General features: G+C 35.4%; 1 protein-coding gene across 1 annotated transcript in view; it reads right to left on the bottom strand.

Annotated features, from left to right (window-relative positions):
* CEMIP2 (cell migration inducing hyaluronidase 2) overlaps positions 1-19,708 on the bottom strand; it is a 380,284-nt gene that overhangs the window by 198,728 nt on the left and 161,848 nt on the right. The window contains exons 6-7 of the mRNA XM_053702507.1: positions 8,650-8,838; positions 2,394-2,563 (exon numbers count right to left, since the gene is read on the bottom strand). Of these exons, the coding sequence (XP_053558482.1) occupies positions 2,394-2,563; positions 8,650-8,838 (359 nt within the window). The remainder of the gene's footprint in view (positions 1-2,393; positions 2,564-8,649; positions 8,839-19,708) is intronic.

Raw genomic sequence — 19,708 nt, 5'->3', positions numbered from 1 at the left:
CTCCAGAAGGAGGATTAGCAGTGCAATGGGAAGCTGCATGTGTAATAGGAGATAACTGCAGAGAACGCACCTCATGGGACAGAGACTCCTCAGAGGTGGATGGCTCAGTGGTACTAAACATCTTAGTTTTCTTAGATATAATTATTAACAGTGATAGCATTTATACTCATAGAAAATATTAAAACAATAGCCACATAATTGAGCTGAAGAAATCAGATCAGCCTTTAACAAACACACGTATCTTTTTGAAGAGATATGCTCAAGCAGCTAAGTTTCTATGGTAACTTCTGAGGCAGGTTTAAGACATAGTTGCAAAAAAAAAATATGTATAAATACTTTTATATCTACGCTTCTATATATAGCAGGCTTGAGAGAGTGAGAAACAGTGCTAATATATAAAAAAGTAAGCATTGAAATAAGCAGCACATATAGCTTTCTACAAAAAAAAAAGAAAAATACAAGGTGATTTGGGGGTGGAATTTTATCTCCAAACATGTCAATACATGTAAAGACTTTTTTTTTTTTTACATGCCCAGACATACAAAGATATGTTTCAAAATCAAACAAACCTGTTTTGCAGCTATAATATATAAGGTGCACTAAACAACTGACTCAAGACACACCTAATATTTATATATATATTTTATATATATATATATATATATATATATATTTTATATATATATATATATATATATATATATATTTTATATATATATATATATATATATATATATTTTATATATATATATATATATATATATATATATATATATATATATTTTATATATATATATATATATATATATATATATATATATATACACATATATATATACATATATACATAAATATACATACATACATATATATATACATATATACATATATATATATATATACATATATATATACATATATATATACATATATATATATACATACATATACATACATACATATATATACATACATATATATACATACATATATACACATACATATATATATATATATATATATATATATATATATATATATATATATATATATATATATATATATATATGTATATATATATACACATACACATACATATATATATATATATATATATATATATATATATACACACACATATACACATATATACACATATATACACATATATACACATATATACACATATATACACATATATATACATATATACACATATATATACATATATATACATATATACACACATATATACATATATACACACATATATACATATATACACACATATATACATATATACACACATATATACACATATATATATATATATATATATATATATATATATACATATATATACACACATATACACACACACTATATAACAACTTTACTTAAAAAGTGCCTAATCCATAGCGGAGAGTGTCTTTGTTAATAAAAAAAAAAAGATAAATTTTCATACTGTAGACACACATGCACATATAGCAGACAGCCAAACCAGTAGTGAAACATATCAGCAGAGGTAATGGTACAAGAGTATATTGTCGATGTGTAAAGGGAGGCAGCAGACGAATCCCTGCGACCGAATTTACAGAGAGCCCTAGAATAGATTTCCCATAGGCAAAAACATGGTATCATCAGGCAATACTCCCTTCACATCCCTCAGACAAACACTACACTTAGGGAGGAACTAGGCCTCAATATGCTTAGAAGCGCCTTTCACAGAAGAAATCAAGCACATCATGCTTCACCACCTCCTAAGGAGGCAAAGTTTGAAAAACTGAGGTATGCATGAGGTGTATTTATAGCCATTTGAGGTTTGGGAAACTTTGCCCCCTCCGGGTAGGAATGTATATCCCATACGTAATTAGCTCATGGACTCTTGCCACCTATATGAAAGAAATTGGGGTTTCATACCCCTTTAAGAATTGACTATTTTGGGGGATATAATTAAAAATGTATACAGCTTCATAGATGACTGGAGAGTGCATTAAGCACCAATACACAGACCATTAAATGTAATGATCCGACCCAAAGGTGTTAACTATGTAGCTGAAGTTTTCTCTAGAGAGGCAATACATTTCTGCTTCTAAACTGGACTTGGGACTGCTATGCATTTCTGCTCTCCAGACTGGATTAATGGCTGTTTCCAGTGTGCTGCTGCTCTGGAGTAATGATAAAGTCAGTGGCACAAAACGTTATAGGGCATTAAAGGATTTTACTATTGCTCTATTACATTCCTTCAAAAATAATAAATAAATAACTTATAGTTTTGGTAAATTTAAATTGTCTAGTGGTATTTTTGATAGGTTTAATATTGTTTGTGTTTAAATATATTTTTATCAAGTAAGGTAAAACAGTTCTAAATAAAATGCAGATGTTTTTCAAACCTTGATGTGGCCTCCAAATGTGTCATAGCTGAAGAACTGACACTGATTGTCTCCATAGCATTCTTTCTCCATTTCCCCTTGAATCAAAATGTTTCTTGTAAGAACTCCAACTTCTGCTCGCATGTCCAAATCATCTATAATTTCCCCAATATGGGAAAACTGAGGTCTTTCTAATAAAAAGAAAATGGGTAAATATATCACTCTTTAATTACAGATTTCACACTCTAAGTGTTAGTTTCCAGTCCTATTTCAAATATTTGTGACATTGCTTTCTATAGGCAATAATAATTGCATGACATTTCACTGATAAGACTCACAAGATGCTGGCAGACATAAAAAAAAAAAAACAGTTTATCATTATTAAAAAGGACACTCAAGTCAAAATTAAACTCATGATTCAGATAGAGCATGTAATTTTAAACAACTTTCCAATTAAAGTGTAAATATAAAAATGTGCACATTTAGAGTCACCATCTCCTACTGAGCATGTGCAAGATTTCATATACTATACGTATATGCATTTGTGATTGGCTGATGGCTGTCACATGATACAGGGGGAGTGGAAATATACATAACTTTGAAATTTGTCAGAAAATAAATCTACTCATTTTAAAGGGACACTGAACCCAAATGTTTTCTTTCGTGATTCAGATAGAGCATGCACTTTTAAGCAACTTTCTAATTTACTCCGATTAATTTTTATTCGTTCTCTTGTTATCTTTATTTGAAAAAGAAGGCATATAAGCTATTTGTTAGGTACAGAACCCTGGAAAGCACTTGTTCATTGGTGGATGAATGTATCCACCAATCAGCAAGAACAACCCAGGTTGTTCACCAAAAATGGGCCGGCATCTAAACTTACATTCTTGCATTTCAAATAAAGATACCAAGAGAATGAAGAAAAGTTGATAATAGGAGTAAATTAGAAAGTTGCTTAAAATGTCATGCTCTATCTGAATCACAAAAGAAAAAATTTGGGTTCAGTGTCCCTTTAAGTTCAGACTAAGTGCTAGTACATTGTGCTATCGTTCATGTGTCGATTGTGCAAATCTACTGTATTCTTCAGAAAACAAACAATGTCACAGCGCTGGTTAAAAGAAACTCATACAAAGCAGTAGCTATTTATAAGGATTCCCAATCCCCTATAGATAAATAGCACAAAAGAAAAAACATTTTCTAGTAATAGTTTTACTAGAAATAACTCCTGCACTGCTCCAACAGTCTGCTTAATATATGTAGTACCTTACTGAAATAGCAAAATGAAATAGCACAATAAAGAGCAAATATATAATATCCAGCTGAATATTTAATACAATGGCAAATCACATAAAAACATTTCACATATACATACAATAAGATAAGAAGTTAAAAAGTTTCATAAGCAAAATGGTTAATTCGCATAGAAAGCTTCAGAGGTTTAGTTTGCAGAAAGCAGGTCGGTCAAAAGCATAGGAAGCCCAGATAGGAGCACAATCATTTTGCTGTTTGTATAAGCAGACAGAGAAAGCTCCTTTTACAGGAAGAATAAACCTCTGAAGCTTTCTATGCAAATTAACTATTTTGCTTATGACACTATGAACTTTTTAACTTCTTATCTTATTATACGTATATGTGAAATGTTTTTATGTGATTTGCCATTGTATTAAATATTTTTCTTTTTTGCCATTCAGCTGGAAATGATAGATTTGCTCTTTATTGTGCTATTTCATTTTGCCATTTCAGTAAAGTACTACATATATTAAGCTGCCTGTTGGAGAAGTGCAGTAGTTATTTCTAGTAAAACTATTACTAGAAAACGTTTTTTCAAAATCTACTGTATTTACTTGTCCTTTAAGAAATATCTAAAATTACATTTTATTTCCACTTTCCATTTAAAATTTGTTGGTAATTTTAGTCATAAAAGTATACAAAACTGCAAAATAAGACCTCTCTCTATCAGTAAGATTGTGCAATACATTTCAACAAACCGTAGCATCAAGCAGTGATTATACAGATGTTATCAAATCCTAATTACCAATCAGTATTGACGTGAATTCATAATCACTCAAGGGTATCTATTTAAAACCAAGTACAAACAATCACCTAGATTACAAGTTTGTGCGTTCGTCTTAAATACCATATTTTCAGCGTCAAAACAGCACCGCAGCCATTACAAGTCTTGTCGGTATAGCTGTACCACAAGTCTTTTAGCCTGTAACGCAACGTCAGTACCGAATTCCTAAAAATTACGTTTTTCAATGGGATTCCCATAGCGCTGGTATTACGAGTTTTGCGGTGAGGCTAAAAAGTGAGCATTACAGCCTAAAACGACAAGATCCGTAACCCCATCTAAAAGGTCAGTAGTTATTAGTTTTACGTTACAAAGCTGTAGCATAAAACTCATAACTAATGTGTTATAAAGTACACTAACACCCATAAACTACCTATTAACCCCTAAACCGAGGCCCTCCCACATCGCAAGCACTACTTTAACGTTTTTAACCTCTAATCTGCCGCTCCCGACATAGCCACCACTAAAATGTATTAACCCCATATTCCGTCGCTCCCCGACATAGTCGCTACTATAATAAACGTATTAACCCCTAAACCGCCGCCCTCCCGCATCGCAAGCACTAGTTCAATATTATTAACCCCTAATCTGCCGTCCACCCACATCGCCCCCCCCACTATACTAAAGTTATTAAGCCCTACACCACCGCCACTATAATAAACCTATTAACCCCTAAACCAAAAGGCCCCCACAACGAAATATACTAAATTAAACTATTAACCCCTAAATCGAAAGCCCCCCACATCGCAATAAACTAATTTAAACTAGTAACCCATAAACCTAATGCCCCCCTAATTTTATATTAAAATTACAATTTCCCTATCTTAAATTAAAACTTACCTGTCAAAAAAACTAAAAAGGTCTAAACTAACAATTAAACTAATATAACTTTTAAACTAACTACCAATTAAATAAAACTAAACATTAAAAAAATCCTAACACTATACAAATGACAAAGTAATTACAAAACCAAAAAAATACTAAAGTTACAAAAAATAATAAACACTAAATTACAAAAAATAAAAAACGAAATTATCCAAAATAAAAAAAGAGAGTTACACCTAATCTAATAGCCCTATCAAAATAAAAAAAAACTATCCCGGCGTTGAAGTCCTCTTTCAGGCGGCTATAAGTCTTCAATCTTCATCCCAGCGGCGAAGTCTTAAACCAAGCGGCGAGAAGTCTTCATCCAGGAGGCATCTTCTATCTTGATCCCGTGCGGAGCGGGTGCATTCTGAAGGCATGCGGAGCATCCTCTTCACATGGTCGCCGCTGTACACTGAATCTTCAATGCAAGGGACACAATTCAAGATGGCGCCCTTTGCATTCCTATTGGCTATTCAAATCAGCCAATAGGATTTAAGCAGCTCTCATTCTATTGGCTAATTCAAATTAGCCAATAGAATGAGAGCTGCTTAAATCCTATTGGCTGATTTGAATAGATAGTTTGGGGGGTGGGGGTTTGTATAGTGTTAGGGGGTGTTTGTATTTTTTTTGGAGCAAAATAGCTGTTTAACTCAGGTCAATGCCCTACAAAAGGCCCTTTTTAAGAGCTCCCTAAAAGGCCCTTTTAAGGGCCCTTGGTAGTTTATTCTATTTTTTTTTAAAGGGTATTAGAATAGGAATCATCTTTATTTTTTTGGATAATTTTGTTCGTTTTTTTTTTGTAATGGTGTTTTTTTTTTATTTTTTGTAATGGTAGGTTTTTTTATTTTTTGAAATGTTAGGTTTTAGTGTAAGGCAGGTTAGGTTTTATTTCACAGGTAAGTTTGTATTTATTTTAACTAGGTAGTTAGTAAATAGTTAATAACTATTTACTAACTAGTCTACCTAGTTAAAATAAATACAAACTTACCTGTGAAATAAAAATAAAACTTAAGCTAGCTCCAATGTAACTATTAGTAATATTGTAGCTACCTTAGGTTTTATTTCACAGGTATTTAGTTTTAAATAGGTATTATTTAGTTAATAATTGTAAATTTAATTTAGATCTAATTTCATTATGTTTAAGTTAGGGGGTGTTAGGGTTAGGATTACGTTAGGGTTAGGTTAGTGGTTAATACAGATTAATTTAGGTTGTTGCGATGTGGGGGGCTGACAGTTTAGGGGTAAATAGGTTTATTTAGTGGTAGTGATGTGGGAGGCCAGAGGTTTAGGGGTTAATAACTTTATTTAGTTGCAGCGATGTTATGGAGTGACAGAATAGGGGTTAATAACTTTAGTATAGTGGCAGCGGCAGATTAGGGGTTAATTGTAGGCAGGTGTCGGCGATGTCGGGGGCAGCAGATTAGGGGTGTTTAGACTAGGGGTTTATGTTAGGGTGTTAGATTTAAACTGTATTTTCTTTTTCCCTATAGACATCAATGGGGCTGCGTTACAGAGCTTTTGTTTCTGCGATCGCAGGTGTTAGACTATTTTTTTTTTTTTGCCGGCTCTCCCCATTGATGTCTATGGGGGAAGCGTGCATGAGCACGTCAAAACACCGCTTGTTTTGGGTGCGGTATGGAGCTTAAAATCTCCATATCGCACGCGCAAGCCGGGTTTTTCAAAACTTGTAATGGCAGCGCTATAGGGAATTAAATAACGCAACTTTTGTTGCATTCGTTAATTTCCCTATAGCGCTCAAAACTCGTAATCTAGCTGCATGTGAATCAGTTGTGATATGCTGTAGAAAGGGTGCAATTTATTTTCTTGAGACAGGGTTGCAAACTAACCTTAGTTACATTTGTTAATAGTCTATAGTTGAGCATAAAAGAAAAAAAAAAACAATTTTCATTTATGTGTCGCATAGGTCAATGTTAAAGACAGATAAACAGACGTCTACATGTTTATGTGTTTAACCCTTGAAAGTCCGCTCCAGTGCAGCAATGCGCCACTGGGATCTAGCAGCAGGGCCATCATCAAGGGGTGAAAGTAGTAACTAGAGTAAGGGACCCGGTGGGCCCCGACTGCAAGAGTGGCACACAGTTTGATCTTTAATGTGCATTTCTCCCTAGGATCAGTGAATCCCCTTTCCTCAGGACTGGATCCCCCTGCAGGTAAGAAACTCACTCAGTGAATTAACTTTATTGATTTATCCATTTTCCCTTCCGCTGTTTTCAGTTCTCTCTTCTGCATGTTCCTAGCTTTATTTTGTTGTTACCCTTTTGTGCCCCTTCTGTATGTGATTGCTACAGTTACCAGGACCCTCTGCTCCCAGGTATACACACAGTGCGATACCCCAGGGCTACCAAAATTCTACTTCTAGCTAATTTTATTTATGTATGTGTGTATCTATAATAGATCCATGATCATATTTATTTGCTTATCTACTGAAAAATCTAGAGGATTGTCAGGTTTTATATATTTTCTAACCTCCGTATTTTTGGAAGTCATTATATATGTTGTCTATTGGTAACCTGCTAAAATCATTATCACGAACTACATAATTGAATGGGATAAAAAAAAAATAGTTCCCTGATACAGATACACACACCATTCAAATTATTTCCACTGAAGCCTAATCTAAACTTAAAAAAAAATCAAATAGAATTACACACGTCAAACAAATGCGCAAATCACAACAATTATCAAAGTACAGTGACAAAATAAAACAGCCATTTTTAGCAACAATGGAGCATGTAAATAAAATCAAGGCTTAAATCAAATAAAGAAAACCATACACAATAAAATCGGAATCCTCTGGTTTGCTTAGAAAAGGTCATTACATTTCAGCAGCTTGTATTTTGTAAATATATTCATGGACCATAATGAGATTAGTAGGAGCACAGTTTAATAAATACACACACACATTATACAACACTTTGGGGTTGATTTTTTAAGATGCGACAGACAGGGACACACATACGCGCCCCTTTCTGCTGCAGCTCGCCTCTTGCAGGCTGAATTCAGCATTGCACACAAGCACTATTTTGCGCTCGCGAGCAATCCCTACCCGCACACAGCCAATCACACATGGGCAGGAGCTGTCAATCTCCCTGGTGTGGAAAGGTTAGGGAAGCAGTGGTCTGATGACCGCTGCTTCATAAATACAGACTGCCGGTTCTCTTGTGAGAACCTGCAGTCGTAGGCAGGTGAAGAGGTTGATAAATTGATCCCTTTGTTTCTCATTCATCTATTGATATGGACAAACTAAAGAAAGGGCTCTGGACAAGGTTCCACAAAGCATCACTATATTTTATAATGATTATATCCCATTTACGGTACCTTTTACTTTGACTTGATATCTGCTGCATTCTGGACAAGGTAGAAGTGTGAACTCCTCTGCTTGGTACATTGAGTAGTCCGTACTTGAAACAACAATTTGATCACCTGGTTTCCAACTGTGAACATCATCTATGAGATCAAGCACTACCCCTCCAACTGTTTCCACCATGAAACCCACAATTGGTTCACCTGTGAAAAAAGGAAGAAAAGATATTTGCTCGGTTTTCTCAAGCTGGACACTATTAAAAGGAGCAGTAAACACCTTAAGATTGTTTTTTTTTTTGTTTTTTGTTTTTTTTTTACTAATTTAACTCTGAAAATTGAACAATTTCTAATTCACAGAACTGGAAATGCATCCTGCTGATTACTCAAGGCTATATATATGTCTCTAATTGGCTTTATCAGGTAACAAGTGCAAAATAATGCATGTTATATTAACTTCATGACAGTGGTTAGCCTTGTCATCTGTGGACTAAAGCCCGGATTGGCTACTCCAAATTAGGCAAATGGTGGTGTTTGGTTATTGAAACATAATCGCAGTAAGGGATGTTAAAGGGGCAGTAAACACATTCTAATTACAAGACATTTTTGTTGTGTTTCTATAGAATAACATTTCAGCAAAGTCTTAACATTTTTAAAACAAATCTTTTTTTACTGCAATTATTTTTCACTAGTTAAACACCACTCGCCTGTAGGTAACAAGACTAGCCACGGTCATTTAGTAAAGAAGGAATTGTTTTGCAGTTGATATCTGATAAAGACAAATGGGGACAGATCTTGAAAAGGGTTAGCTATGATAAATCAGCAAAGAGCATTTAAAGTTTTTAAAAATATTTTCAGAGCTAAATTACATGAAGAGGGCAAAATAAAATAATATATTGCAAAGTTGTTTCATTACTCACAACTAAACCTTTTATATACAAATCTGAATGTGTTTATTGTCCATTTAAAAATTGGCTGAAATGTTATTCTATAGCAACACAACAGAACTGGCTTATAATTTACAAGGTGTTTACTGTGCCTTTAACCTTTTAACGCCGTTAGGTGTTCTATTATGTCCTAATTGCACAGGGCTTTGTGGACGTAAGAACAGAATAGAACGTCCTAACAGTTTCTACCTCCTATCCCCCCTCCATTGTCCTCTGTGATGGATCCGGTTGGGAGACGTGCCTACCACCTTAGGCACTCTCCCAGGATCCAATCAGCATGCAGGGGGTGTAACGATTGTCCCCTCCAACACTGTAACAGCCAATGAGTGGAATCATGGCTGTTACAAGTGTATCCGCTTCATCTCTTCCCTCACTGCGATCTGAGGTAGAGAGGAAGGCAGATTAGCGTTGTTGTGTGCTGCATACAAGACAGAGAGAAAAAAAATATTTTTTTTGCTGCTCATCACAGAGCTGCTACTGTGATCAGCCTAATATAACTGTGGTTAGCCTGTTAGGGCTTTGATCAGTGCTGATCAAAAAGCATTGGGGGTTTATTTGTGGGGGTAACAAATATATATATTATATTTTTTTGCTGCTTATCACTGTGATTAGCCTGTTAGAGCTTTGATCAGTGCCCAAAAGTTTATTTGTGTGGATCTTTAGTTACTCTTAGCCCCTTCCCTGCTGTTCCCAATCACCACCCTTCCCAGTGCTTTTCTATTTTTTTTTTAATATATATATATATATATATATATATATATATATATATATATATATATATATATATATATATATATATATAAATAAATAAATAAAAAGGGTGGGTGGGAAAAGGTGGGTGGTAATTGGGGCGGTGAAGTGGCAATTGGTATAGAAAAAAATCCCTTATGGCATGCTATTTAGCAGAAGAGGCTTATGCCATTCTTTCCAAAGATTCAGGGAGTGAAACCCTCTTTGCTCTGTCTGACAGGGAAACCCTTACGGCATCAGATAAAGAGCCACCTACAAGGAGACGTCGCACAAATGACCAAAATTGGCTACCCCCAAATTTCACTGCCCCAGAAATGCCCGAATTTACAGAGACTCCTGGCATCACAACTGATGTTCCAGTATGTGAGCCAATAAACTCTCTCTTCCCGATTCTGACAGATACCATGTGTGAGCATATAGTTGCTTAAACAAATGTTTATGCCAGCCAGTATCTGTCAAAAAATCCACAATCTCAGTATGTCAGAAAAAATACCTGGCACCCCACTGACATACCTGAGATTAAAAAGTTTTGGACCCTGACATTAGTAATGGGGATTGTGAAGAAACCCAGCAAACGTTCATACTGGAGCCAGAACCCCATCCTTGCTACCCCTCTTTTTCCAGGGGGTTATGAAGAGGGACAGATATGAACAGTTGCTGTGGTTTCTCCATTTTAATGATAATACCCAGTGCCCCCCCAGAAATGACTCCCTGCATGACAGGTTATATAAAATAAGGCCCCTGATAAACCACCTATCACAAAAATTTTTATAAGTTTACATCCCTGAACAGGACATTTGCATAGATGAGTCCCTCATGAAATTTAAGGGGAGATTGCTTTTCAAGCAATATATACAATCCAAGAGGTCCCGCTACGGGGTAAAATTGTATAAACTCTGTGAATGCAGTACTGGGTATACCTGGGCATTTCGCATCTACCAGGGTAAAGATAGCCACTTGGATCCACCTGGCTGCCCAGATTCAGTTGGCACAAGTGGGAAAATTGTGTGGGATCTCCTACTACCCCTGCTAAATAAAGGGTACCATTTGTGGCTCGATAATTTAAAAGTTATATAAAATAAAATATAATATAAAAGTTCGCACAAGTTTCCCCCAGAAGCTGACGTATGGAAAAAAAAAAAAAAAAAAAGTAGGGGTACGTCAGCTTTACGCCACAGCGAGCTACTGGCCCTTCTCGGAAACAAATAAAAAAAGATGTGTACATGCTCTCTACAATGCACGATGAAGCTACAGTGTCAGCGGCTGTGAAGGGAAGATCTACACAGATCCTAAAGCCAAAAGTGCATTGCAGAGTACAACAAAAACATGGGGGGGTAGATTTAGCTGACTGGTGCCTGCAGCCATATCGAATTCAAAGAAAAACAAGAGCTTGGTACAAAAAAGTAGCTTTTTATATTATTCAGATCGAAGTGTATAATGGCTACAAAAAAAAAAGACTAAACATAGTCCTTTTTCAATACCGTGGGTTGTCTACTTTTGCAAATGGTATGCCATGATGGGGTAATTTTCATTCCTGGGCTGCCATACTGTCTCAAAGGCAACATAGGTCCAGAAAATCAATGTGCCAAATTTCCATGCAAATTGGCAGACCCTATATTGGACGCTGTAACTTCCTGAAACCCCATAAAACCTGTGCATAGGGGGTATTGTTGTACTCATGGGACATCACTGAACACAAATATGGGTGTATTATAGCAGTAAAATATAGAAGGATAATATAAACAGCAAAAAGGCAGTGTTTTTGTGATAAACTAAAAATATAATATGAACATTACATTTGGCCAGATGTTGTGACTAAGTGGCTACAAAAAAAGACTAAACATAGTCCTTTTTGAATACCCTGGGTTGCCTACTTTTGCAAATGGAATGCCATGATGAGGTAATTTTCATTCCTGGGCTGCTATAATGTCTCAAAGAGGATAAAGGCCCAGAAAAATAATGTGCCAAATTTCCATGTAAATGGGCAGGCCCCATATTTGGCCCTGTAACTTCTGTAAACCCCATAAAACCTGTACATGTGAGGTACTGCTGTACTCGTAGGACATTAACAAATACAAATGTGTGTGTTTTATAGCAGCAAAACATAAAAGGTTGATGACAGAAACAGCCAATGTGCAGTGTTTGTGTAAAAAACACATACAACAAAAATCACCACTACATTTAGCCAGTTGTTGTACCTAAGGGGCTTCACAAAAAGACATGACATGGCCCTTATGGAATACCCTGGGGGTTTTTCTTTTGCAAATGGTATGCCATGATGGGGTAATTTTCATTCCTGGGCTGCTATAATGTCTCAAAGAGGACATAGGCACAGAAAAACAAGGTGCCAAATTTCCATGCATGAAGACTGAAATTGGTAGACCCCATATTTGGCCCTGTAACTTCTGTAAACCTCATAAAACCTGTACATGGGGGTTACTGTTGTACTTGTAGGACATTGACAAACACAAATATGGGTGTTTTATAGCAGCAAAACATAAAAGGTTGAGGACAGAAAAAGCCAAAGTGCAGGGTTTGTGTAAAAAAACACATACAACAAAAATGACCACTACATTTGGCCAGGTGTTGTGACTAAGGGGCTTCACAAAAAGACGTGACATGGACCTTTTGAAATACTCTGGGGTGTCTAATTTTGTAAATGGTATGCCACGATGGGGTTATTTTCATTCATGGGCTGCTATAATGTCTCAAAGAGGACATAAGCCCAGAAAATTAAAGTGCCAAATTTCCATGTAAATGGGAAGACCCCATATTTGGCCCTGTAACTTCTGTAAACCCCATAAAACATGTACATGGTGGGTACTGTTGTACTTGTAGGACATTGCCAAACACAAATATGTGTTTTATAGCAGCAAAACATAAAAATGACCACAACATTTGGCCAGGTGTGGTGACTAAGGGGCTTCACAAAATGATGTGACATGGCCCTTTTAAAATACCCTGGGGTGTCTACTTTTGTAAATGGTATGCCATGATGGGGTAATTTTCATTCCTGGGCTGCTATAATGTATGATGTATAATGTATGACAGGCGACTTAAGCCCAGAAAATTAATGTGCCAAATTTCTATGTAAATGGGTAGGCCCTATGTTGGGCTCTGTAAATTTCAGAAATCTCAGAAAACCTGTACATGGGGGGTATCGTTATACTCATAGGACATCGCTGAACACAAGTATGGGTGTTTTATTGCAATAATATATATCAGGATGATGATATTCAACATAAAATTTCTTAATTTCTCACACTTAATTTTTTCATATAAAATTATAGTTTAGAAATAAATATTTGATGCTAAAAGAAAGCCCTATCTGTCCTCTAAAAAAACAATATATAATTAGTGTGGGTGCACTTAAAGCGAAAGGGGTAAATTATGGTTGAACAGACATATAGCTGAAATTCTAGGTTTTGTTTACGTTCAGAACTTGGACAATTGCCTATGTCATGAAAGGGTTAAGTGTTTGAGGTGACAGTGGCACATTTTAAAATTTATGTTATAAAAAAAAACCACAACAGATATTGATAACATTTTACACCGAAAATAAAATCAGTCTTCAATGATTTTTCTACGTAACAAATTAAAAAAAAAATTAAATACACACAAAATTAAAAGAACACAACATTGTTGACACATGTTAAAAAATGTTTTAATAAATTAGGGAACATAAAACTGTGAACATTAGAAGAGCGTATTGGAGAGTTAAAACTAATTTTGTGTGATTTTTTTTAAGGAATTTCCTTATTTACATAAATACTGGTTTATTCATCCCTATCACCTGTGTGTTCTTTGCTTTGAGAGGTAATGTTAATATTGAAAACCACCAAAATAATGGTTTCCAAATAATGATAATGTCTAAGTAATTACCCTAGTTAAGCCATACTGAACCAATCAATAATAACAAAAGCAAACCGATTCACTGTGAATAACATTTTTAAACCCAGACTAGTTCATGTTCACTTCATCACACTTATCTCACTAACTTAAAGGGATATTACACAGTATGAGATTGCAATATATTGTATATTTATGTGTAGTTAAAAAAAACTGTGCAATTTACTTTTATTATTTATATTGTCGCCTTTTCTGTAATTTAACTTAGAAAATTGTTGGGGGGGGGGGGTTTCCCCCCCACTAAGTTTCTATAAAGTAATGGACTCTGCCATGCTTAGACTTAAAATGTAAGCGTATCTTACTGTCCTGCTGCAAACAATTAGGAACAGATATAAAACTGACTAATAGAAACACTACTTTATTGCTTGGGTGTATATATGTGTATATATATATATATATATATATATATATATATATATATATATATATATATATATATATATATATATATATATATATATATATATACATATACATATACATATACATATACATATACATATACATATACATATATATATATATATATATATATATATCCCTCAGTTTACGCCGGGGTTAGGTTCCAGAAGGAATGGTTGTAAATTGAAACAGTTGTAAATTGAAACCCAATTAATAATGTAAGTCAATGGGAAGTGAGGGAGATAGGTTCCAGGCCCCTCTCAAAATTGTCATAAGTAGCACCTGATACATTATTTTTAAAGCTTTGAAATTAAGACTAAATGCTAAACAGCATTATAAACCTAATAAAATAATCACACAACACAGAATATATAATTAAAATAAGTTAAATGAACAAAAACATTTGCTAAACAGCATTATAAACCTAATAAAATAATCACACAACCCAGACTTCACTTGCATTTTTCTGCAAACAGTTCTTTCTATGCATTCCAATCTGGACTGATTTATAGACAGGAAGATGTTGCTCCTTTGAAATCTGCTCGATAGCTCAGGTCTGGTTAAACTGATTAATTTCAGCTTGCTTGGCTTTGCTGCAACACAAGCGGACAGCTCCACCTACAAAACATATTAATACAACACACAAAGAAAATCCATCACTTACTTACATGCTCACAGCTAAGATTTAAAAGCAAAAATGGAAAGGATAGTTGCCGCATCTGGCCAAATGGGACAAGCCCAGGTACCACATCAAGGTCCTTTCCAATAACTGGGACCCTAAAACAGCCACACAATGCAAGCTCTCAAATCCACAAACTGGGAACAAGGGAAGTGTGCACAGGCTTATGTAATCGCCCCAGTAATATACAAAACACGAAAGGGGACTGCACTCTCATACCGGACCGGGTACACATCCCATGACCCTGTAACATGCTCAACCCTGGGTGCTCACCGGCACTCACAGGAAGCTGCGCTGTCCCCAGAGTCACAGGCAGTTAACCACAGACAGGTCTGGGTGCAAGAACCATAGGGAAATTACAAAACAAATTAATACAACACACAAAGAAAGTCCAGCACTCAGCCAAGATTTAAAAGCAAAAATGGAAAGGTTAGTTACCTCACTCGCTGGACTTTCAGTAGAAAATTAAATGCTACCAAACTACTTGAAAGACAGCTATTTTGTTCAGTAGTTCAGATAGTAAACTAGAAACATTTCTGCAATGCATTAAATACATATATCTGCTTGTATGATTGTATGTACCTTAGCTCCTTGCCAAGTGTTTCATTACATTGTTTTTCTAACTGCCCCCTGCTGTGGGTCTTTTTTTCCCTCTAAGTGCAGAGGAGCTGTACAAAACAGTCAGATGCCATATAGACCATACCAATATACTATTGTAGAGCTGGCTGCCACTGACAAGGCCGAATTGGCCTTCCAGGACACCAAGAGATTTCCTGGTGAGCTGCAGCCACTGGGGATAGCAAGCTACAATTTAAAGGGATATGAAATCCAACATTTATGAAATCCAAAACAAATTTACTTCTATTATCAATTTTTCTTTGTATGTTGTTGAAAAGCAGGGACGTATGCTTGGAGCACTATATGGCAGCAGTTTTGCAAGAATGTTATCCATTTCAAGAGCCCTAGATGACAGCACTATGTCCTGCCACGTAGTGCTCCAGATGCCTACCTAGGTATCTCATCAACACAGAATATCATGGGAACCAAGCAAATTTGATAATAGAAGTAAACTGGAAACTTTTTTAAATTGTATGCTCTGTTGGAACCATAGATTTGAATAGAAACCCAAACTCCGTTCCTGCAGAGGAACTGGAACAATCACCCCTGAAAACTCTAGATCTGAAACACATTTCTGAAAAACCTGAGCTTTCACAGGGTTTCTTGTAACATGGGAAAAAAATCTTCCCATGGGAGGTTTTATTCTGAAACCTATTCGATACCCCTGAGTAAACAATGTTCTGAAACTGTCCAAATATGTTGAAATAAATTCCATCTGCCCCCCCCCCCCACACCAGTTGAACTGGTTTAAGGGTCGCACCTTCATGCAGTCTTAGGGGCTGAATATTTATAAGGCTGGGATTTATTCAAATTTGGAGTAGATCTCTAATTAGAGCCAGAGGCCTTAGGGGAAGAAAAAAACAATTGGGAGCTTAAAATACTCTTATATTTCTTATCTTGGGGCAGAAAAAAAACTCCCTTTCCCCCAGTAATAGTGGAGATAATAAAATCCAATAGAAAACCTACAAAATTACTATCCTAAAATGATAAGAAATAAATCTAAATTTAGACGCCATATCAGAGATTTAAGCTATAAAACTCTTCTAGTAAGAATGGCTAAAAACAAAGATTTAAAATCAATTAAAATTACATAAAATATAGCATCACAAATGAAATGATTAGCATTTTGAAATAAAAGAACAATGCTTAGACAATTCAAGATCTGATAGCTAAACTGTCCAACCAAAAGGTTTAAACAGTAGCAACATCAGCCATAGAAATGACAGGTTTAAGAATATAGCCAATATGTAAATATGCTTCTCTAAAATAGCATACAAACCTTACTATCTAAAGGATCCTTAAAAGAAGAAATATCTTCCATAGGATAGAAGTACATTCGGCAAGAGTAGAAATAGCCCCACCTTAGGGACTTTTACCCAAAAATTAGCCACAGGTAAAGGATATAGAAACCTAGAAGAAAGGTAAAAAGAAGCACTAAGTTTAGATTCCTTACTAAACAAATGAGAGATAGCATCTGGAATAAGAAAAAGTTCAGGAGTAACCTCAGAAGCTTTAAAAACCAGAATTCAAACATTTGCTATTCTTGTTATCAAGAGCACTAGATTCCTGAATACCCAAAGTAAACAATACTTCCTTAATAAAGAATGAATATATTTAATAGAAAGGTTGATTTATCAATATCAGTCTTGGAAGTAGTATCCTCTGAGTCAGAGAAATAATCATCAGCAGAAATATTTCAGTATGCTGTCTATCAATACAAGCTTCATTAGATTTATGAGAAGTTAGGAGAGATCTTTTACCTTAATTTGAAGGCAGCAGTCATAGTCTTCTCTATGGCTGTAGCAATATAATCCTTTATATCTACAGGGATATCATGTACATTAGACTGTGAAGGTTTAACAGTAGATGAATTTGTACTATAGTAACATTATCAGTATGAAATAATGTAACATAACAAGTGCCACATATTTGAGCTGAAGAAATAAGATCAGCTAATTATCAATATACACACTTAGCTTTGGTAGAAATTGTATACAGGCAGCATGGTTCCTACAGTAACATCAGAGGAAGGATCAGTTTGAGACATCTTGCAAAATGTAACAAAAAATAAAAAATAACATGTAAAGGGACAGTCAAGTCCAAAAAAAAAAAACTTTCATGATTTAAATAGGGTATGTAATTTTAAACAACTTTCCAATTTACTTTTATCACCAATTTTGCTTGGTTCTCTTGGTATTCTTAGTTGAAAGCTAATTCTAGGAGGTTCATATGCTAATTTCTTAAACCTTGAAGACTGCCTCTAATCTGAATGCATTTTGACCACTAGAGGGCATTAGTTCATGTGTTTCATATAGATAACATTGAGCTCATGCACGTGAAGTTACCCTGGAGTGAGCACTGATTGGCTAAAATGCAAGTCTGTCAAAATAACTGAAATAAGGGGGCAGTTTGCAGAGGCTTAGATGCAAAGAAATCACAGCAGTAAAAAGTGTATTTCTATAACAGTGTTGGTTATGCAAAACTGGGGAATGGGTAATAAAGGTATTATCTTTTTCTTTTTAAACAACAAAAATTCTGGTGTTGACTGTCCCTTTAAATAAAATATCCAATTTCCTCAAAATAGCAGTTTCAGAAATGGGAAAAAATGCTTATGATAAATTTCTTATACAAAAGTAAAATCAAAAGCAAGCAACCTAGCCCTCTATGAATCAAATGAGAGCAAAGAGCAAAAGAGGGAGAGACTTAATAAAACAAATTTAGGCACCAAGAATGGCACAAATGCAGAGAAAAAAAAAACTTTTGGTGCTAAACAAATTAAATGACGCAACTCACGTCATAACAGGCGCAACTTTGTGCCAAAAAAACCTTGCCACAATTAAGTCGCAAGAAATGACGTAACTGGCGTCACGGCAGACGCGACTTCGCAGCAAAAAAATTTTGCAACAAATATTTTGCAATAAAAAGTAAAATTCTGCATCATCGCGAGCCTAAGTGCGTAAAAATCCAGCAACAGCCGCCACCGGTTGAAACAAATATCCCGTATGTTGAAACATCTTTCTTAACAGAGTCTCCATCTTTTATCCATGGGCTCTTTAAACGAAGAGCTATCCTCAAGCAGGATAGTAGTACATTTAGCAAGGGTGAAGATAGCGCAATCTGCTTTTGGGCCGGAACCTCACAACTCCATTGAGAGTCCAAGACCGGGAACAATTTTTTAAAGGGAGAAGAGGGGAAAAAGGAATCCAATCCTGTCCCAATCATTTTTAATAATGTTCACCATCTAACAGGAGCTGGGAAGCATAAGGTACCACCCTGTCCTCAAACTCTATCCAATTTAGAAATCAAAGGTTCGTCAGGCCATTTGACCTCTGGAACCTCTGAATTCCCTAAAAACTTCCTTTAGAAGAAAATGCAAATTCTTAAAACTACAGTCTGGTACCTCCGCAGCCGGAAGTTTAGAGGCAGCAGACTCCGACCCAGAATGTTCATACTCTGAAGTCTCAGAAAGAACTTCATCTATCAGTTAAATCCAATAACAAGATGATTAGGGGAACCCTAGAGGCCTATCATGCTTCCTCCATCACATAGCAGGGGCTTATAATTAACTAAGAGTTGGAAAACAAGCAAATTCTTGCCTTTGAGTCCTATTGCCTATTCTCTGATATATAGCAGTCTCATCAAGCTATAGCCATGAAAGGGCGAACACAATCTGTTAATGAATGCCCATCCTAATTGCAGCAAAAGAAAAAGCTAGTTGAGCCCTAATTACCGACTGATAAAGAGAACACTTTGCTAACCTCTCCTAGTTCTT

This window comes from Bombina bombina, chromosome 2 (assembly GCF_027579735.1).
Source record: "Bombina bombina isolate aBomBom1 chromosome 2, aBomBom1.pri, whole genome shotgun sequence".
In the NCBI taxonomy this organism is placed as follows: Eukaryota; Metazoa; Chordata; class Amphibia; order Anura; family Bombinatoridae; genus Bombina; species Bombina bombina.
This window is presented reverse-complemented; position numbering and strand designations above follow the sequence as displayed.